We start from the raw sequence: 23,413 nt of genomic DNA, 5'->3' as shown, positions 1-23,413 counted from the left end.
AAACGATATATCGCCTCCTAAAAAGAGGGAAAGTGTTTGGCTGCAAGACAAAAACCTAGCGATGTTAAGAACAGTGATGTGATGTCATCTGAGAGAAAGCCATCGGTTATTTATGACACTGAAAAGACATGGTGTGTGTCTTGACTCTTTCAGGGGTAAAGGCAAGGTGTTTTCATACATGCAATATTATTCCAAGCATCTCGCTCTGCATTAAAGGAACAATGCGATGCAGACCTCATCCTTTCATTGTTTACCAAGGGCACTTGGTCATTTGATTTGCCCTTGTGATGCTAATGAGATCAGATAATCACTGGATATTTAATTCTGAGCGAGAAACCCTATAGCCAAGGTAGAAACAAATGAAATCTGACGGATTAGCCAAGTCACATAATAGATGAATGAAGGTAGTGAGCCATTGTCAAAAGACCAGAATTGGATGGTTCAGCTCATGTTTTCCTGAATGTCCTTACTCCCCAGGAGTGTTTTGAATGGGGGCCATGTTGGTTCAGATTGTCATGTCATTAATTCCCTGTACCCTACAGGGGAGTGGTCAGTAGCAGATGTATTTGCGCTTCCTCCAGAAGGTTTTCTAGATTAGCACAAATCCTCCCTAGAAAAAAAATGTTTAAAAACCTCATTTGGCACGCACAACCGGACTTTGTGCAATAGCTGGCCAAAGACAGTCATCCCTCCCTCTACATCTCATTTTGTCTGACGCCCCTGATCCCCCCCCACCCCCCTCCCCACCCCCTCAGAGCTTAGCCCAGGCCCTATGTTGATTCGGACAGTGCAGTGTAATTGTTTGGAAACACGGTTCTTCCATTTGCATGTAGCACTAGCCACTTTTCCAGTTTCAGTGGTTTGACCTTGCTGTACCTGCCAGCCAGAAATGAGATCACCAGAAGAGTAGACGAGAAGCTGACATCGCTCCTCCACCTACCCGTGGCTTTAAGTGATGGTTGTCATAGCAATCATTATGCCATAGAACAAACTCAGTGGGTGAAGGATGGCTTTGAATGCAGCAGCCTCGGGTCACAACCTGGTTATGACAGAAAAGATAGACTGATGAGTGTTGGTTGCTATACATAACCTGCACAAAGTAAACAGCCACATATATCACATGTCAGGTTCATATAGATTCCAGGGCGAGATTGAAATTATCGAGGCAATGTCTCTTTATTCCTCAAAGAAAGCGCAGCCAATATTGGTGTAACGGAAAGGGAATGAGCAGCATGGGGTGAACAATGCTTCTCATTCCCATCAGCTGCCCTGGCCAGCATTTAACATGGAGATTGGAAACGGAATAAGCTTTCCCCCCCATTCTCTGGACCTGCATGTAAATGAGGTTAGCAGTTAGCATTTCCTGCTGTGCCACAGCAATTCTTCTCTCCCTCTTTCTCCTTCTTTTTCCTTTTTTTTTTTTCTATAATGGGCTGAAAGTGCTTCCCTTTCCTGAGGTAGGAACCGGGACCAATCCTGATTAGTGTCCCTTTCCTAAGTGACAGGCTAAAATCCAACCAGGCACTGCCTTTGGCGCGGCAGCCAAACAGACGTCAAACCAATACCACCACGAAAAAATGTCCTCCCAGTTGCCGAGACCCGCAGCCCCCCTGTATTCTTTGCTCCTCTGCTCGTGCTGTCCTCTCCGAGTGTTTAACAGATACCACCTGCATTGCGCTGGCACCGCGTTACCGCACGTACACATCCATCCATCCATCCATCCATCCATAGATACATGCACATTAAAAACTACCCCTACTACTGAGCAGACCGGCTGCTATAGTGCAGACTGGCCCTTTTGCCAGTCGGGTGATCTACCAACAATATAGAGACGCTATACACACTCCCACCTTCCACCCTCCTACTCTCTCACACTTCCCTCCCACAAAAACACAAGCACCTCTGTGAGGAGCCTCAGTATGCCAGAAAGCTGCTCAGCAGGGCGATAGCCTGTTCTTTTTTACACTTGTTCCAAAGAGTTGTGCCCTGTCTCCTTGAGAATATTGTGGAGACAGCCACGAATAAGGTCAATTTTTGAACTGCTAGAAATTATTGGACTATATGATTATTGTACCATTCTGGTCATAGTTAGCTGTATTCAAATCGATGTGCAACCGTCATCTGTGATTTATAGGGGAAGATTTAGTGCTATATAGAGTAAATATTTACTTATACTGTCGAGGGCATTTGGGTATTGAATAATGTGGAAAAAAAAATCGCAAACAAGGTTCTATGAGAGCACAAGGCCTTCCCCCGTTCTATTCCATATGTCTTGAAACACTTATTTCTACTACTGAGAAAATTGTCTGTGCATGTTTACTGTTCTTGAGGGAAAAAAACAACTCATCCGCTCTTGCTGTTGGACATATTTATGTATTTTTGTTGAGTATGTCTCGATTGAAAGTAGCATGGCATACTTGTACTACTAAGGAGATGGTTTAACGACGATCTGATTTAGAATGCAGTTTAAATTAATAGGTAAGAGTTTAAAAGGCAACAGTCCAGCCTGATCAGAAGCAACATGTAGGGTTCGAATTAAGTTTTATTTTACATCTTGCAGTTTGTTTGTTTGTGTTTTTGATTGTCTCCAACCACCGGAATGGGGACAAAGACTCTGACAAGAGACAGCTGTTTCATAAAAAGGCTTCCACATAAACCCTACTTCGGGCTGATCCAGAAAGGTGGCCAAGATGAAGACTCTATTTAGTTTATGAACTCGTGAAAGCCAGCAATTTAAATAGTCGTCCTGCACAGCTTGTTTAGCTTCTGGAGATGTATTCCTTTGCTTCGCTGTTCACAAGGAAAGGCTCTGTGCATGACCTCGCAATGAGGGGAGAGAAAATTGCTTGTCATGTGAAGCAACTGTTCTCTCCTCATTTCCTATACAGTAAGATAAAGCATGTTCTGCTGAATGGAGTCAATAGAGATGCACTCATTGCGGATTGAGGCCAATTTTTAAGCACAATAATCAATAGTGGAAATTGCCAAGTTATGCTTTTGTTTCTAAATCCTGCATTTTTGCCTGGGAAAACTGACATCTTTATCATGAGAATTTTTTTTTTTAGCTTTTCATCACTGTTTCTTTGAAATATTGCAAATTCAGTCACACTAAAATTTAATTTAATGTAGTTGGCAAAAATCAACTTCCATACAGAGTCGCTCATTGCAGAACATGGCAAATGTTATATGTTGTATCTTTATTGTTGATTCTCTAGTGCCATAAAACAAATCTCTCTGATGTCAAATCTGTTGGAAATGGAGTAAGCTAATAACCCCTTTTAAATATTTCCGTTCAAATTCGGGTGTAACTTAACATGTGAGTCTTTTGGATCAGAGTTTATTTCTGTGATGTTTGAAAAAACATGCGTGTAGACATTTGGCCTTGAGGATGAGTTGAAGAGAAATTAAAGCAATGGTTCGTCCTGTTCATCCACACCTGCCCTGTGGTACTGAAAGTCCTGAAAGTACCACAGAAAACATGTCAAACCGAGTTGAAAGCACCCTGTGTAAAGAAAACTCGCCAAATCCCATAAGATTATCAACATCATATCTCATATTTTAACTCCCTAGCTAGATTTAGAGTAAACAAATTTTGATAAATAAAAAGTTGTCCTGAATGAATCACACCTGGTTCCTGGCCACCGACCATCTCTTAATTCACATGTGCGCGCTCACACACACACACACACACACACACACACACACACACACACAAATGCGTCACAATTCACCAACTAATTGTCAAATAGTGTCCAGTGAGAGTCACTGGCACTGTAGTTGACTTTTTGGTATTTAAAGAAGAGTTATAATGTCATGTTTCATGTACTTTTATTCAAAATGTCAGATGTCCATATTAACAAAGATTAGATAATGATGTTAAAACACATCCAAGTACGCAAGGTAAAAGCTTCGGCCTCAGCAATATCTGTGCCGTTTTTTGTTTTCTCTCTGAATATTGAATGCTTAAATTAGCCTCAAAACCAATGTTTTCTCATGCATTTAATAAATACACACTTCACAGAAACCGCAAGTGAAAAGTGCAAGGATAAATCTGGCTGTGACCTGCACAAACCTCAAAACCTACCCATCTGCAATGGCTCAGACCTTTTTGATAGTCTGGTTGATTTCTAATGTTTGGAATTTCACAGGGAGCTATCTTACTGAAAAGGAACATAATGAAATTCTTTGCATACTTTTGGTACTAACATCTCTTCCGTACCTTATTTTAATGGTATTGGATCCATAGACATATTCTGTATTTTTTTTCTTTTTTTTTAATTTTGAAATTCAATGTGTGAGAGTCCTCCAAAATCCCTTTCAAAGAAAAAAAGGTGAACACCACATTGTATTCCATTCAATCTGCTCTTCTGTCGGTTGCTTAGAATGTTTACTGGTATTTGTAAAAGTGTAACTCATCATTATCCGAAACACTGCTAACTGCAAACAAGTCATTCATAAAAAGTTTGAATTCTATCTCAGTGTTTGAAAGAAAAACATATGTAGAATGACTGGTGATTGGTAACTAATCTTCCTAATGAAAATCAAGTTTATCTGTATATTTGCACACGTTGTCAGGTTATCTCATAAAGCATGACAGTTTTGTGAAAATAAATAAATAAAATAAGTAATAATTTAAAAAAAAAATCATATTACTGTGGAGAATAACTGAGAGGCTTACTCGGTTGGCTAATATGTCACCCACACAGGCACTTTGTCAGCGTTGGGCACTAGGTAAACCTGATGATGTGTATTTGCAAATGGACTTAGCCATCTTTCTAGCAGGAAAAAAAAAATATCTGAAAGAATATCCATCCATCCATCTTCTGCATCCTGCAGTCAGGGTCGCAGGGGATGCTGGAGCCTATCCTAGCTGTCATCGGGCGAGAGACGGGGTTATCGACTGGTTGCCAGTCAATCGCAGGACAACATATAAAGAAAGACAACATTCACTCACTCATTGGGAACAATTTTCTCCAATCAATCTGCTGCATGTTTTTGAAATTGGAGAACCCGGAGGAAACCCATGCAGACCCTCTCGCCGGAGTCCAACCAAGGTGCTGTTAAGCGCTAACCGCTGAGCCACGGTGTCGCCCTGAAAGAATATGAGCATGTTTAATGTAAAGACCTCTGACCCAAATGAAGAATGCCGCTACACTCAGTGTAACTCCTGAGTGTGATCAAGGAAGCATGAAAATCATAGGCCATCTTTGCCTTACAGTAGACCGCAGCTAACCGGCTACCTGAATGCTAGGCCCTGTCCATAAAGTCCCCGCTAACGGTACCATCATATTGTTTCTTTAATCAAATTTCTTTTCTGCATAGTATGACTCCGGGACAGAAGTAATTGGTGATTTAGCAGTTAGCTAATATCCTACAACTCAGCTCCTCCAAAAACCCCACTTTGTGTGTCCATGACAGGAAGGCTTGACAAGGAATCAAAGCTCATCATTATCAGACGAACATCACAACACGCAAAGGACTTTTGTCGATGAAGAGAACAGCATGCAGAAGTAGACAACTGTAATTTGAATTTTTGATACGAATATATAGTTAATTATTCTATTCAGTGGTGATCTTAATTACCAGTGCTGTTCCGTATCACTATTGATGTTATGACAAACTTTCTGTACTGTTTCATCTTTGCTTATTCCAGTTGTGTGTGGAAAAGTAATTCTAATACACACAGTGTATAGATTCTTCAGGAAGAGTCAATGGACTCAATGTTTTCCACAGGATTAGAATCGGCAGTTTTGGAGCTGTAACTACTCCACCAGTGTTTAGCCTGGCAGGATTTCTCAGTTACAGCTGGCAGCACAAAAATCTTTGCTGCAAGAATAGAAGAAAAAGGAAAAAAAAAAATCCAACATCAATTGACCAATGATTTACGGGCTAATAGTGTCCACAGTGTGGAAAATGTTGGAAGGAAACGGATATTAGACGACAAAAATGGGAAATCATGATCTGGAAAATGTTGGAATTTGCCAAAATTTAGACTCCATTTCAAGACGTTTGTGTTTCACTGTCTCACCTAGGGTATTAAAAAAATGTTGATCCAAGCCAAATTTTAAAATGTGGTCAATTTCCTTTAATTTTTTATTTTTTCTTTTTTTTTTGGTATCTTAACTTCTAATAACTTACAACATGTGCTCTGTGATTATGTACTGTAAAATCATAGACCAAATCAGACCAAAAGTAGATTATAGGACTTTTAAAGCTGTTACTGTAATACAGTAGAGTCGTACATGTATAATTTAGATAATGACTTTGCTTGTCTAGAGCATACTCAGAGATATCTAAATGGCACATTAACTCAAATTCATAGCTGAATCATTTCAGAGCAAGACATTAAGGTGGCTAATAATATTTAGTCGTTATCTCCTTTGTCATTTTCTTCTGCTGCAAAGTTTGAATAGACATTCCACATCTCTTTTCAAGTTTAGGTCTATATCTTTGATGACACATCTGAGGTTACATTTTTTTGTGACATGAGACGCTAAAAATGGAAGAAAAAATAAACCTGGGGGTAAAGTGCACTTCATCGGCAATGAGGAATTTCAGAGGTCTGGGGCTTTCAGTCGTCTCATTCTCCTCCAAGAACACTTCTCCTTCCTGTTTCACCTCTGGCATGCCGCCCAAAGTACCCGCAAACCACGGAGGCCAAGGCTGAAAATACACAGATGGTAATTTGCACTACATTTCAATACGACTCAACGACCATTATATATAGCCCTGCTGCCTGAACCCTGATCCACTGTGAGAGTATCGTCTCACCTCAGATTACAACTAAAAGATGGGCTCTTTATGTCTTTGTCTCAAACTGCCAGTTGGTGAGATTGACATAAATTGTGCAAAAGGGACAATTTGCTCTATAACTCAACACTTAACTAGTAGAGATGTGGTTTGCAGTTTAGCAAACCTCTGTGCTGGTGAGATCCAGACCTGCCTATTGCGTATTTTACCCTGTCACTGAAAGCGATTAACAGCATTTACATACTGCCTCCATATTTAATGATGATGAAATATAAGTATGCTCAAGCAGTGCACAGGTTTTTCCCATACTGTATAAAACATACACTGCGATTCAGTGTATGCTTTCTGCATTTCATTAAAATGTAAATTTGTAACATTATCATATTGTGTTTCATAAATTCAAAAATGAAGTATTATCCCTGAAGTTGAAAATATTCACCATCACTTCAATGAGGCTGGAGTTTTTTGGCATTTCAGTCAATATTCAGGTTTTTCTGCCCAATTGGGCGCTATGCCCTGCTTTTACTACAGGATGTTATAAAATTGTCCTACTAATGGCTGCTCATACCGAGTAGACCGATGCTGTCATTAAGGTGAACACCAGAAACTGGACTACAAGTCACTTTATCGTGAAATTACGTGTTTTCGGTATACAAGCTTGAATGACAGAATGGTCAATGAAGTAATAAACAAAACACATCAAGGATGTCAGTCGGTCAACTAAAGGTTACTATGGCGATGCTAAATATTTAGATTTCAGAGGGAAAAATATTAGGTCTGACACTGTTCAATTTCCGTCTGTTTTCTGGCTTGATAGCTGTTAAAAATCCTCCTTGACTTTTGAAGGGTCACACTGCAAAATGTGTAAGAATGTAAGACTCAAATGCTTATCTCCTGTAACATCTCTATTTTTTGATATTGTGTTATATTTATCATTGTATATTTAAGTGTTTAGGTTTCTGTTCTATACCGTGTAGGTTTATTTCACTCACATAGTGCAAAATTATGTAAAAAATTTGTCAGATGAATTTTTCATTTCAATAACTGACATAAAAAAACATGAAATTTCCTCAGGTGGAAAAATAAGAAGGGTGTTTATCACAGGAACACTTGAATTAAAGTAAGAGAAGATTTTTTTATTACCCAGAGCACAGATTTAGGAATTTTTTCATGTTACTTTGCCTCTGTGATCATCTCATTCCCCGGTTGATAGTCCTTTTTTATCAGCTTTGTAATGGAAATAATATGGATGAATTTTGATCATCACCTATATTGTTGCTGTAAAAGAACAGCAGACTGATGCCCCGTTTCTGCCCGCTCACACGGAGCTCGAAAAACATGCATGTTATGTGTATTATTTGTTAAGTGTTTATTTGCAGAACCTATTACTGTGAATGGAGGGGGGAGAGGAAAGGGTGACTTGAACAAGAAAAAGCACGCGTGGGTGTGGGAGGGATCAAATAACCGAGAGATTACCAGAGCTATCCTGATCCTGTGCATCCCAATTAATGGAATTACCTTCTTGCTTGGGAGGACTTTTAGTCATTTGCGCAGACATGAGTCCGTCAGTAGAGTGCCTCTCCCACCATATTGTCCAGTGAGCACTAATAAGGCAGCCCTGACCGCTGGGCATGCTCATTAGCATAGCCTGCGGCCGTGGCAACCCCTGCCAAGGCCCAGCCGGACACTTAATTACTGCCATGGCTCCTTCTTCCCTACAACCGTAGACACTGGCTTTTTTGCCGTGTTCTCACCCCCTGCCCCACCTTCTTAACCCACCCCCCTCAAAGAAACACTCACACACTGCCAACCGTCTCCCGGTCATACAGCGGCAACGCAAGGCTGACCGTTTCTCACGTTTTTGAGTGTGATAGCATTAGTCTTGGTATGTTGTGGTATATATATATTTTTTATGTTACCTTTACCTTTGTATGGCTTGGCTGTCTGCAGTCTTTGCATTTTCTGCGATTCCCTGACCTGCAGCACCTTTTTCTCTATCTCCTGCTTCCTCTCTCTGCCTCACTCTCTCTTTACTGTATTAGCTCATGGGCATGGCTCTCCTTTTGACATCGCCACAGTATTGATGCACCCCCACCCCTCGCCAGTCTTAATCGGCTAATGGCCTCCCTCTCTTTCCTGTGCAGCCAAATCAACCCCTCCCTTTCTCATCCTTCTATCTGTCCCTTCTTTCCTTCGCCTTCCCGTCTCCTCCCTCTCTACTATTCAGGCCTGGGGTCAGTGAGGCCAATTTTCATGCCTGGCTAAGTGACAGAATAGCTTTGTGTGTGTGTGTGTGTGTGTGTGTGTGTGTGTGTGTGTGTGTGTGTGTGTGTGCATGGGAGAAAGAAAGCGGGAATATGTTAGTCAGCAGCCTCACACAAGTCATGTGGCTGGTGACCCCCTGACCTACCTTTACTTCAGTTCCTTGCTCTTTTCCCCCTTTCCCTATTGCCAGGTTTGCACTACAAGAATTTAGCACTGATTTTACCCTTGCCGACAGTTTTTGGACCTTACCAACAAAAGCCCAAGATCACAGGGGAAATCGGCATTTGCAAGGTGCTCGAGCGTTAGTTCTCAAATGTTATGTGTGAGAGGCTAGAAGAAAAGGGTGCCAGTGTCTCAGTGATGCTTCCCAGACATCTTGCTGTTTAAATAACTTGTTCTGTTGGCAACATCATTGTCTGCAATCATGGGAACTGCTGCTTCATCATTTTGTGTATAATCAGTCTATTTGTTCCTCCCAAAAGTCGTTATGTGACAAGTTCCGTTGAATTCTGACTGCTGGGCATACCTGTGTGCGCAACAGCCTTACAAACACGTGACGCAAAAAAAAGAAAAAACCTGGCCTTGATAATCTTGCCAATTTCACAAATGGAGGTTGTTGACGGCGCTGCGTGGTGAAACAATGAACAAGTGCACTACCTGTAATGTCCAACTGCTTAAGCTGTATTAACAGGCCGTGGACTGGAGGTAAATTCAGTAAACAGTTGGCAGGTATTTTTGGCATCATAGTGCACATCTCTGGTCAGCCTCAAGACAGTTTATTCCAACCAGTCTAAAAGCTTCTCGGGGGCTTTTATTTGTGTAACTTTAGCTTGAACTTTGACTTGTTATGGTTCCCTATTTGTCTATAATGTGGTGGCGCTATACATCTATGTGACCTAGAGAGAAAATCCCCGGCTGCTGCACCACTGAATCACCCGTGTGTGTGTGTGTGCGATAGCAGATCCAGACTGCTGAGCACCCTGCAGCTGTTTGTCTCAACATGCATTACACCGCTAAATGGTTCCCTTTCAGTGGCAGACGCTTGCCGCCTCAGCCCGTATCGCCATGCCTCCATCACTGAGGGGGTTTGCAGTTACTGTCACTGAGCCAGCCACCGTACCAGAGGCTAAGCAGTTATGTGTCAAAAATATGCAGCGGGGGGAAGAGCATGTGCAGCGAAGCACAATGTAGACTGTGTATTTGTGCTTAAAACATGGGAACGAACGACGTGCGTTTGTCTCTTAGCATGTGGCCGACGTACAGCAGCGGTAACATGTTCAGAGCTCAGGTGAAGACCCCTTTGAGCTTGGTTTGCTGACCGTGACCTTGGAAAATGTCATTCCACCCGCAGGGTAGCCCGTTTGTGATAGACATGGTGTTGGGGGGGCATCACTGTATTAAAGTTGCACTTGTGGCTCAAATGTAGTGGTGTAGATTTCAACTACATCTAACCCTCTGGTTCCTAAGTGAGCCTAGGAAGCAGGGGAGTTCATCCTCAAAGCTGAGACCTTGGGTCAGCAATCTAGTGATTTCCCAATAACCACATTACAGCCATTAGTGGTTCTTGCTGCTTTTCACATGTCACATGGAAATGGGTCAAGCCCTGCCCTGCATGACTCACTGGCTCTTTTTCCCTGTCGCTTTTCTTGTATTCCTATTAACCCTACTCAGGTTGCAAAATAGTTTCAACAAGTCTGTCTGTAGCCCTATAAAGTAGTCCGAGGCAACTTGGGCGGCTGATTCCATTTGTTCGCTTATAATTTTCCTGCAATGTTTGTCTGTGCACTTTCAATGAGACAGAGGATCTCAGGCGGTTTTGGGAGTGCCCCGAGGCCAGTATAGTATAGCCTGTGCTGTAACACAATCTATAGCCAGAGTTTTTGGCATTTGACCCCGTCTCTGTGTATGAATGTGTGCAAGCTCTGAAAGGCGGATCTTTGTACGTGCGAGATGTACACGAGAAGTGGGAAGAATGTGGGCATTGCTTCATATCTGTTGCAGAAGGAGAGTAGCAGTCACAGTGTTTTGTGATCGTGGTCACCTTTGTGGACCACGGTGAGCCGCGCCGGCCAGATGTCAGCCAACTCTAATGATCCCAACAGGTTGCTGGGGTGGGTTGCCTAGCAACCGCTTGCCTTTGCCTGTAAACAGAGTGCAGACCCACCAGGCCTCAGTCAGGGTCGTGAAGGTGATGACCACTTTTTTTGAGGGTAGATACATGTGTGTTGCTGCGTGAGATTTTTTCGGTATAATTCTTTCATTGCCTCGCGTGTTCACGATTGTACAACCACCTTAATTTATGACAAATCACAACCAGTTTCCGATTTATCAGGTGTTTTGTGAGACCGTGCAGAGTTACCAAAAGAGGCAGAAAAATCTGTTTTGACACTTTGTTTTGCTCAGACTTAGTGCTTTTGACTTATTCCTACGGAGGTCTGTTAATATGTATCAGGAATATTCACTTTTCTTTGTTCGCCCTTGTCTGGCAAGCTGTAATGTTTTGCTTATGAATATTGATACATGAAGTGTATATTAATGACCCTTGGTGACCTTAACCCTATCCTTATTGGCTCCCCGTTGGTATCTGCAGGCTCATGAATATTAATCTAGTTCTATAACCTCCATTACCCTAATCTTTGCTGTCTAGCCTCCCAGAAGGACCCGTTGTCATGGTAACTCCTTTACTAGACTCTTCGAGACCAAGGGTGGGAAAAATATGGTTAAAAAAGGACATACAAATCGAAAATTACTCAAACATCTTTGATGCACATTGTGGAAACATGCCATTATATATTAAAAATTATTTTTTTTTCCCTTTGGGTCCATTTTCAGTGCTCTCCTGTCAGAGAACTGAAGTGTGGAACTGCAGGTTTAGCTGCCCATTGAATTTTGCTTTTGAGATAATTATATCGTGAATTGTAGTCCTCCTCAAGCTTTTATATTTTGAATATGAATAATTTGTCTTCAGCAGCAAAGATTGAGTGTTAATGCTAAAAATGCTGGCAAAATCTGTCTGGACTAAGAATATGCCTTTTGCTTAATGGAAGGCTTTCTCCTGATGTTCAAACGCCTTTGTTAAATTACAATATGGTGAGTCTGCAAATTGAAAGCTTGTCATGTTGCCTCCATCCCCCTCATTTGCCATTAGAAGTTTTGTTATCTGGCAGTCGGTTGTTGGGTCCTACATATCATGTTTGTTATTCCCTATTTAATTTTAAAAAATGTTTTTCTCTTAAAAGCGGACAACAACAACTCACACGATAGATAAATAATCATAACAATAATAATAATGATAAAAAATAAGTAGTTTCTTTTGTTTTAAATTACTTAATGTGTTTTTAATTTAACACGTTATTTAAATATTTTAAATTATAAATTATATTAAAATGCTTGACTTAGTGATGACGTCAAAAGTAGAACACTTGAGTACAAAAAAAAGGCAATCGCTGATGTCTTATGATGTCAAGGATAACTTAACACCAAGGCTTGAATATATGTATTTCTGATTAATATTAGGGTTAGATGTATTCAAGCCAGACAGTTAGCAAATATGTTGTTCATTACAGCTTAAAAAAATGTCCAACAGAAAAGAGTGAGTCTAGTTTTGCCCACTTTTTTTCACAAGTTATTGCATCGACATCATAAAAGTGCATTTGCCACTTCAGTCATATCAGTAATATCAAACAAAAATGTGAACATCGCTGGCATTAGCAACAATGTCTTCGAATAACATCTCAATATTATCACGACTTCCACCTGACCTTGGAAAGCAATGAGACCACGACATAGCTATCGTTGTAGGTATTCTACTTTTTGATCATGCATGGTTACCATAGACCTGGTGTCTGTTTTTTTTTTTTTTTTTATCTTCTTACCTGCTGATTAGTTTTTGAAAATATCCATACTGGAGATTTCTAAAAGCAAAATCTCCTCCGTGTTGTGGATGTATGAGTGATCAAGTCGAACACCGGCTACTCAAGTGTTAGGCAGATGATCCGTGTCACGGTGCTTTTCTAAGAGTTTTCTTTTGGGGCTTATTGAATGTCTTCTCTCCTCTTCTAGATGTGGACAGCAATGAGGAAGGAGGGCCTGACGGGGATGTTGTGGAGGAGGAAAGCTGGTTTGGGAACGCCTCTGACACACGCTCAGAGTCTTCATCCTATGGCGACACCCAGGATGAGCTTCTCCTTCCCAGGGGCTCTTCCCCCGATGAACAGCCTGGAGCGGGCGCTGGGTCCGGGGAACCAGACACGTGTGGAGGCGAAGGCTCGATGGGTTGCCCCACTCCTGTCCATCGTGCCTCTTTGGAACTTCTTGGTCTGGATGGAGGAGCATTCTCAGCACAGGACACGGTCTCCTCTGTGGTATCATCACTGTATGGTGAGGCGGCGTCTCGAGCACTAGGGAAACCCCTTAGCAGCAACCTGAGGCGTCTCCTAGAGGCCGGATCTCTGAAACTTGACACAGGGGATCTCCTGGGTCGGTCGTCCAGGGTAGGCGCCGGGGGCGAGTCGCCTCCGATTGGTCTAGCGCCTCCCTTGACCCTGTCCCCATCTTCCCACCATGCCCAGCAGTTAAGTGCTCTTGCTCGTAAACTCGCCAACACCAACAACAACAGTGGTTCAGCCTCACCAGCCTCTTTGGCTCCCTCAGTCACCAACATTAAGCAAGAGCCCCTTGACCCCTTTAACTCTGTTACCCCAAGCAATGGCAGCGGCTTTGTATGGGCAGGTGTTGCAGATAAGTGGCCGCCGGCCAGCTGCTCCACGCCATGCAGCTCCAGTTTGTCTCCAGACTCTGCAATCCAAAAGTTAAAAGCAGCAGCGAACGCGGTACTTCAAGACAAGAATGCTGTGGCCTCCTCCTCAACAACTTCCTCATCCTCCTCCACCTCTGCCTCATCTGCAATGCCCGCCCTCGGAGGGGGTGGTCGAGGAGACGATGTAGTGCGCTTTGATGCCTTCAGCTCTCCTTTTAGCCCACAGTCAGCCAGCTCAACCCTTGCTGCACTTTCCAAGAAAGTCAGCGAGCGGAGCCAAGCCTCATCAACAGTGAGCGCCCCTACAGACCACCAAACCTCAGCGAGTTCCTTTCTCTCACTTGTGTCAATGACCTCCTCTGCTGCCTTGCTCAAAGAGGTGGCAGCCAGGGCAGCAGGAAACCTGCTTGCAGAGAAGAAGGACGGGTCGCCATTGGCAGCTGCTGGGGTCCTCCAAGAGGATGTGAAGCCTTTGCTGGACAAGAACCAGAAGGCCCCCACACCGTCGACACCAACCCAGAGCCTGGAGCTGTTGTTGCCGTCTACTCCGAAGGGTCGAGGCAAGCCCGCCAGTCAAGCAGGTAATTAAAAAGAAGAACGACATAATGCGTTATAGTTTTTAGTCTACATTAATCGCATCATAAAAGAAATAACCGTAATGACGCCAGCAACAAAGATAGGTATAACTTTCAACTCGGAACAGGTTTCGAAATGTTGTCCGGTGAAGTAGGTTTTTGTTTTGCTAGACATTCGCAACAACAAGAATAATGTTCCTGTGCTTGGCTACGAAGGCCAGGATACAAAAGCATGTACGAGCTTATTAGAGTCAAAATTAATTAGTTTATCTTTTTAAAAATGAGAGGGCTCTCAACAAACTAGGATTGCTTCTAAACTATGCCTGTATGGGAATTTGTGGAAATATATTAATCACGCAGTTTTAGCTCGAACAACATAAAATAAAATACAATTACCAAGTTCATTAGGGATGTTCATTATTCCTTTTTTCATTTTGTTTTTGCAAAAACAGCCTCATATTATAACATGGATTATTGATTATGCCAGCATACACAAATTAAAAATTAAATTGCAGCAAAAGCAATCCGAAGAGACCTAGAGACCAGATCCAACTCACTGTGTACGTAACACAGTAGAGCAAAATTTTGAGCCGACGCAACATATTTTCTATATTCCCTAATAGTTTTGTTCTCACCTCACTGGGATTGAAGTGGGAAGTAGTGTAGCCTCAGCTTAACTGTCAGCTGAGCAGAAAGCATAGCTGAGAGAAAACAGCCCTGGCTGGCCTTCTAGTCTGGGAAATGGTTTGTGGGCTCAACGGGGGGTTCTGACTGAGACCTCACCGCCTTCCCAGACCAGCTCGTTTGTGCTCGGGTGTGCGTGCTGCCAAAAGGGGGCCGTCAGTGTGTGCTCTACGCAGTGGGGAGCCCTGGAGTCCGTATCCATCTCGGCAGCCTCCTCCTGGCTTCGGCCCCCACTAACCAGAGCCCTCTGCACTGATCGGCGCAGCAGACTTAAGGCCAAACACATCATACTTTCCAGTGACTGGATACAGATACATGCGCGCTCCTTATCCTTTTCTCCCTCTCATTCGCACTCTGTTACTTACAAATGGCCGTGCAGTATATTCTGCGAGTGTGCACTCGGTTGTCGACATGTAACCCAAACAAGGGTGCGAACAAAGATGTCACTCTTGCACAGAGAGGAAGAAAGCTTCAAAGTGCAGGCTCTTACTAAGTAGCCTTTGGGGAGAACAGAATGTGTTCCCAGAGATGGATGGGCACTTTTGAAGGATTGTGTCACAACCCCACCAAATTTAAAATGGCTGGATGAAATTGACTTCAGACAGATGAGGCAGTCGATGTAATATTCTGTGATCTGCATGCTAAAAAGGGGTTCTGCTTTAACCTGCAAGCCGTCAAGGTCGGGCTGCACTGTAAAAATGCAGGTAGTTGTTTGGTTGCCAGACTGAAAAATGTGACCTTGATTATTGACTTCTATGTCTTATTTTATTGTTTTCTATTGCCAGCTCCACTGATTTGCAATTGTGACAGTTGTTGTACATTTGTAGATTCGTTGGTGCTTCTGCCTTTTAAAGTACATGTTGTGCGCAGTCATATTTATTTTCTGTCACTCATGCCTCACGTCAGACTCTCTCAACATTTAGTTGTGCTTACCCATGTCTAGTCTTATTTTACACAATAAAAGCCCAAATTTGCTGGAGCCTAGATTTCATAAAAATGCTTTGCGATTACATTCGTTTGAAATGGAATTAAGATCGAAAAAGAATTCAGCACATAATTACATATTGTATGATTTGAAAAACAGTCTTTCTTAGTTTTATGGCCTGAATACAAAACACGATTTGCACCACAATAAATCTCAGAATTGCCACCTCTGAGTCATGGAATCAGATGAAATTACCACTAATAACCCCGTGCAGCAGCGCTGCAATAATCACAAAATATGACATTTTTATGGTTTCAGTTTTTTTCAATTTTTGTTACCATGATTTGGTAACAATGTTGCACCTCATTTGAATTCTACTTTAGCCCATGATGTTGCATCCCCCTGCCAATTTTAAGTAAAGTTGATGAGTGACAAAAACATTCACTTCCTCAGAAAGGCGTGAAACTTTGGTGCACTTGTACTGTTTTCGGTACCGAGTGTTTTCTTTAATGGAGTCATGACAAAAAATACCACAGGCGGTGCTCATAACCAAATTCCTTTTTTTTTTTTTTTTTTTTTATTGTAATACATGAGCTACACAAACACAGAAAAAGGTGATGTTTCTCCCTATGGCTTTATTAGAAGGGAAGGAATTACAACCATGCAAAATCTTATACCATAGAAATAATCACAGGCTATTTGTTACAATTTCAGTTTCGTTGCTTGTTGGATGCTATGATATGTAAACACTTAATATGAGATGAGATGAGATGAGAACAACTTTATTTATCCCGAAGGAAATTGTTGTGCCAGAGTTTCAAGCAAAAACATAACAATGATAGATAATAGTAGGAAGGAGGGAGAGTAAGAAATACAATAAATAAATTATAAATATAAATATAAATTGTCAAGGTTAAGGCTATCAAGTGTTTTAAGGTCTTAAGTACAAAGATTTGATTTGATATTTTCCTTTTCTCAAACAAAAAGACCGTGAAGATTAAAAAAGTATAACTTCTACAACTTTAACTGGAGGATCTATATGAAAACGCTTTTGTTTTGATCCGGCTGGAGACAACATAAAACGGCTGCTCACAAACATTAAGAGGAGGAAATAATAGAACATACAATTACTATGTGGTGAGTTATTTGTTATGTTGTGCTGGAAGCTTGTTAAATCAAGATGGCTGCATCTGAATCTAGCACTCTGAAATACATACACCTATCCTCTCTTCCAGTGTTCATTCTCTCTACGACCTGTCTTGTGCACATTCTGCTGCACGGAGTCTCCTTACCTTTGCATCTCACACTCATGGACATACACATCCTTTACTCTGACTTGACTGATGGTTAAACCCCATCTTAACTTGAAATTATTTATTGTGTTCCTTTTTTGCCTTTTTTTCCATCCATATAAAATGGTAATGATTTGCCTTTTGCTTATCTCTCTAGGTTTTATTATAGTTTCAGAGTGAGGCCATGGCACCATGTCATCGGCATTCCATGATATCTTTTTTCTGCCTCGTTGAAAATATAGATACTCCAGGGAATTATTTAAAAAGATCACTCAGTGGCTGTCTTGACACAGATGTTGTTGTACTGGCTTCAGCTCATGCGTCACAACTAGATGGGCCATTGGTGGCATGTGGAATTGGGACAAACACACACCTGCCAATGGATTGCCAGCTCTCCAGGTCCTGAAAAGTCCAAGTCAATTCCTGCAATCCATGCCTCAACCAGCTCTAACATAGCGTTTCCATTTGCACTGAGGGGCAAGGAGGCAGAATTAGACGGAGCACTTCACAATCCCCCCCCCCCTTTTTTTTTGACAAGAACATATCACAAGTGAAATAGCAGTTGAGCTAATCTCATGTTGTCCCCAGAGAAAAGAGGAATAAATGATGAATCATGAAGAGGTGAAGCGCCTCAAAAAGTGGTGTGACAATGTAGGACAACCCATGGGGACCAGGACTTGATGTGGTATCACATATGCCATCTCAAAAAGAACGGTGTTGGACGGTTGCAGCTGTTTGGAGACTAAGGTCTTTTCACAGGCAAGCCACCCCACCATGAACTCTTGGTCCCTGTCGTCAAGAAAATATTCGGGGGATAATTACAAAACCACAATCGTAATCATATCGTGTACAGCTGTGAGTGTGTGTTTGACCCCATGCCTTTTAAGCTAACCTGCAAAGATACCAAATGCTTTATTCTTTGCAGTCACTGCTTTGTTAGGGTTAATTCATAAATAGACAAAAAGCACCATTCATATTCAGTATGCATGCATGCATGCATGTTGTATAGTCTAATGAAAAACATCCACGGTTGACTATTTGTCATGTCACTGAATTTAATATTAATTCACCAGAATAGTTAGGATGTTTATATGATGAAGATGGAATCCTTGATCATGAAAATATAGGCATCCCATCTTCGTGTAATATGTGGTTAACATGTGATAAAATACTCGCCACAAAGCACCTTCGTAATGGTTTTCTTATCTTTTCCTTGTTCAAAGCCCCAGACACTACAAGTGTGTCATTTTTCATGCTTTTCACTTCAAATTGGGCACCTATACTTGGACTATCGGTGAATGCAACAAACGGGCGCACAATTTTTTCTCATTGACTCATGCAGTATTGCCATGACTTTATCAAATGCTTACGTCATGGTTGTACATGAATCAGAATGGACAGGACTCATAATTCAGACTGATTAAAAAAAAAACGAACTAATAATGTGCTCCGGTATTTTAGTTAGGAAAGAAATTTTCTTTTCAAAGTTAATATGAATATCGATTCATCATTTTTATCTGACTCGTTTTATCTTTACTCATTAACAGTTATTGTTAAATATGCAAGTTGTGTCTTTTTATTCTTAAAAAGCAAAAAGTGGATGCTGGGACAATTTTGCTTTGGCCATTTTTTACCCCATTTTCAGCACTCTGTATACCTGTATTTAAATCTTGCTGCTCCTGTTCAAAATGATTGAATTACTGATTACATAAGGGACTCGGGGAAAAAAAAAGGAGATAAAGGTACTAAACATATGCAGATTTCCACTTCTATTTTTATTTCTGCTTCATTTGCTTCCACTCGGAGTAAGTAGAAGTCATTTTTGCATTGTAATCTCTACTGTGCTTGGAGAGGTTGGGCTGCAGATGGCAGTTTATTGTTGCAAATAGGCAGTCTCGAGGTTTTACACCTCAGGTCAATGAATGGCTGAGCACAGTAATTTCACCAAACACTGATTACCAGATGTTTTTCAAGGAACAGCACTGGAATACTTATGAAGCCATCCTGACAGGCCCTTGTAGAATTTGTAATGCAATCATGCCTCTTTCTAATAAGACCAATTAAACAGTAATAGATGCCGGATATAAAGCCAACAACAATAATCGAGATGCTAAAAGATGCTAGTTTTTTTTTTCTCTACCGCCAGTGTTCTGTTGCTTGAAGCCAGCATTTCCCATGATTGTTCCATCATTCGGTGTGGAGATTTTTTTTGTGCAGATCACAATGTACTACGGTCTGTATTTTAACGGGCCTCAATTCTATCCCTTTAGAGGTGTGTTTCGGGAACGTTGTACGTTAGCTTTTGAAATGCCTTGCGTGAACATGGCAATAATGACACAGTGTTCTGTCAAGGCTCTCCTGAGGATGGTGGCAAACCATTCCAGTGTCCTGTGTGTGGACTGGTCATCAAACGCAAGAGCTACTGGAAGAGACATATGGTCATCCATACGGGCTTAAAAAGCCACCAGTGCCCACTGTGTCCATTCCGCTGTGCTCGCAAAGACAATCTCAAGTCCCACATGAAGGTGAGACTGTAGGTAATCTTCTGATTCTGGAATTATTGTCATGCCTTTCTAGTCTATGGTTTTTATCAGTATTATAACCATAGTCTTATGGTTTTTATCACTTTTGTAACCAAACTGAAACATAAGGAAATTGACTGTTCAAACTTCTTATGTGCCGTCTTTCTTGCGTAATTGTGTTTTTGTCGCACCTCGCCAAAATTTGTCAAATAACACTTGCCTTTCCTCCTTTTGCAGGTACATCAGCACCAGGACAGGGGTGAGACGTTCCAGTGTGAACTTTGCCCCTTCACCTCCTCCCGTCACTTCAGTTTGAAGCTTCATATGCGCTGCCACCAGCACTTTCCCCGCACAGACGTCAAGGTGAAAGAGGAGCTCACCACTGACACGGAGGGCGAGGGCTCATTGATCGGTGACATCGGCTCTGCAGACCTGAGAGGAACTGAAGCGTCCCCACTCAACTCAGACATGCAGCAGAAGACATCCCCTCCAGTGGAGGCCTCCTCCAATCATGTTCACATTAAGGAGGAGCCGCAGGAGAGAGACCTGTCTGTGCTCTCCCCTTTTAGTATCTGCAGGGAACGTCCCAGCAGCAGTGCCAACTCCTTGGACCTACCTGGAGTTGTGGCGGGTGTTGGGATCCGGTCCAGTCCCAGTGGTCCAACCACAGCCTCCCTCTTCAGCCCTGACATCACTACCAAGACAGCCACTGACCTGCTTATGAAGCTATCAGGTTAGCCCTAAAAATGGAGTGAAGGAAAATGCGACGCATACTGCATTAAAAATATATATATTTGCGATCGTTTCAACGGTTGGGCACTTTTGGAGCACAAACAGATTACAGCTTTAATAATTCTATGTGCTTTTTATTCTAATGTAAAATCATATAACTGAAAAATAGGTAACCTCTACCTCCCTGAAAGTGCAAACAAATTGCTGGCTTCTGGCCGTGGACACAAATTTGAAAGCTTTGGCATTCCTTTCCCGACTCGACTCGTCATTGTGCAATTCTGAGTTTATCAAATTTGTTCAGTTTTCCCCGACTGGAACCTGCAGTCTCCTGTGCTAATCTTCAGCTGGATGCTGCATCCCCTTTCCTTAAGTTTTGTTGTGATTTTCTCTGACACCGAAAATAACATTTCTAAGGAGTGTAAACTGTTTTATGTAAATCGTTTTAGGTCAGGCGTGCAGCGTGTGATGGTGAGCTGTTTTTATTTCAGTAGATTTTAAAGCAACAACAGCCTAAATCATCTCGGAGTCAGAGCAAACCTTTGGTGAAAAGGTGGTGTTATCTTTCTACACTGACAAATACATTCAAGTGCTTTATACTTTCATGGCATTTATAGGGAGGGGAGCTCCAAATCTCTCAGTTTTGATCCTCTCAACAGTGAATATGGTTCAGCATGCAGGCACTTATTTATAGCCCTACTCCTGTGTTTTCGCGTGAAGGTCCTGGATTTAATTTTTTTTTTTTTTTTTTTTTTTTCCAGAACTTCAGACATTGATCTTTGGCAAAATCATGTGCATCATTTTCTTTTCCGTCGCTCCCCTTTAAGGGTCGCAACAGCAAATCTTCTTCCTCTCCTCTGCATCATCTTCTCTCACAGCAGCTAACGCCATGGTTCTTGCTTCGCTACATCCATGTATGTTTCCGTGTATGTTTTATCTCAAATTCTACCCGTAGTATCCCAAACAGTGCTGGTGGAATGCTTTTTTTTTTTTTTTTTAAATATAAGAGCTTTTTAGCTACTAGCTGGCTCGTAGCAAGTAGTGAAACTGTCACATGAATGATTTGATAGACTGCGATAGATATTAAAGCTTCAAACCATCCCAGCTGTTATAAACTTACATTTGAAAACAGAAATCCTGTAGATTTCACTTTGAAAATCTCTCATTTCTAAAGTGTTACTTCACATTTGAAGATCTGTTCAGAACGGAGAGGATGCTACCCACGGTATCTGATGCAACTTTGTTATGTCTTCCATTCTGGTCACAGGGCTGGTGTGCTAGATTAGGCAAATTAGTGGTGACATCTTTGGCTGAAAAGCACTTTTCGACAACGTTTGACGAAATAGTTAAGAGATTGAGAAGGATCTATTGCTGAGCTTTACTGTGCATATTAAAATTAACTGAGGTTCCTCTATCCGAGTGCTAAAAGTATATATTATAAAATGAAGTGTAAGCGTAAATCTATTTTGAGCTGTATTCCTTTGCCAAGTTTCCTCACACTACCTAAATTCTATATATTTTCAAATCTCTCAAATCATTATTGACTGTTAAGTACCCTTTTTTTATTGTTTATACTTTAACTGTGCTACAGAAATACATGCGAACCAGGCTTGTACTAGTTGTCACTGATTAGTCAGCAATTTGTTCATATGTAATTTTCACCTATATTTTGACGCTGCCAAGGGAAAACACTTAGCAACGTCTGTGTGTTAGATTAGTGTGTGTGTGTGTGTGTGTGTGTGTGTGTGTGTGTGTGTGTGTGTGTGTGTGTGTGTGTGTGTGTGTGTGTGTGTGTGTGTGTGTGTGTGTGTGTGTTGTTTTTTTTCTTGTTCAAGAACAATAATTCAGAGCTTTCATGTCACCCACTGAGACCGGTAATATGTATGCACACAAAAATATGTCATGCATCTATGATTAAGTTTAAAAAGGTATCAATTTGGTATGTTCCTGTATGTTATAATGCAGTGCAGCTTTTAACTTTAAAAAAATATTTATGATACATCAATTATGTTTATATTTTTTTCTAACCGAATGTACCGTGTTTGGTTGAAAAAAACAAAATGTTTGGACCTACTACGAAAAGTAGGTATCATGGTCTGTGCTCGTGAGTTTGATCTGGATGAAAATATTTTCAAAATTGATGATATCTTAACAAACCTGACAACCGTGCCGCTCCGATGAATACTAAGTGACGGCCATGTTTAGATGCATTCCACCATGTTGCAAAATATCAAACAGTGAGCTCAGAGACGATGGTAAGATTGATGGAAAAAGGTTGACCAGGGTTCAGCGCTGGGGTCGAGGCTACGGCTGCCATTCTTTCACTTAATGCTGTGTAATTAGATTGAGATCTTGAGCGAGGATGGGAGGAAAAAACCCCGGGAACATTAGATTAATTAAAAATTTATGCATAATTCATAATTAAAAAGGAATTCATAATTTGAAATGATTAGCGCCCTCGGCACCGTTCTGTGACCCCGGCAGGATGCACAGGGACTGGGCCTGCTTAGTTAACTCCCCCTCGATCTTGCATGCCCGGGCTCCACATGGATGCCCCTGGGTGCCAGTTGCACTTCACTCCCTGACTGCACAATCAAGCCTCGGCAACTCCCAGAGGAGCCAGGATAGCTCCTTGCAATGTCAGTCCAGTGTCAAGTGGCGGACATCTTAGTCAGACCATCATTCAAGGAGAACGTAGAGGATATAAAAAAGGTAGGGTGAGAGGATATTGAACTTGAATGCATGATTATGGGTTTTAATGAATACTGGTCTTTTGATCAATAAGTCCTTCCTTTGTGGGGAGGTGGGGTTAAAGATGGAGGGTTAGGCGATGGAGAAGATTTGGATTCAGATCTTTAAGGCTCACCCATGCAACGGAGCTACCGGGGCAGAAAAGTTGAGAAGTTCCTCCC

At 41.7% G+C, this 23,413-nt stretch overlaps 1 protein-coding gene across 1 annotated transcript in view; it reads left to right on the top strand.

The window, feature by feature from the left end:
* Positions 1–23,413, top strand: part of znf827 (zinc finger protein 827) — a 69,225-nt gene that overhangs the window by 8,348 nt on the left and 37,464 nt on the right. Inside the window, exons 2-4 of the mRNA XM_086157364.1 lie at positions 13,078–14,355; positions 19,603–19,775; positions 20,010–20,505. Coding sequence (XP_086013490.1) covers positions 13,078–14,355; positions 19,603–19,775; positions 20,010–20,505 — 1,947 coding nt within the window. The remainder of the gene's footprint in view (positions 1–13,077; positions 14,356–19,602; positions 19,776–20,009; positions 20,506–23,413) is intronic.

This window comes from Fistularia commersonii, chromosome 12 (assembly GCF_037954325.1).
Source record: "Fistularia commersonii isolate RoL2024-O1a breed Wild chromosome 12, RoL_Fcom_v1.0, whole genome shotgun sequence".
Taxonomy (NCBI): domain Eukaryota; kingdom Metazoa; phylum Chordata; class Actinopteri; order Syngnathiformes; family Fistulariidae; genus Fistularia; species Fistularia commersonii.
The sequence above is the reverse complement of the archived record's forward strand: the minus strand, read 5'-3'. Positions and strand labels throughout refer to the sequence as shown.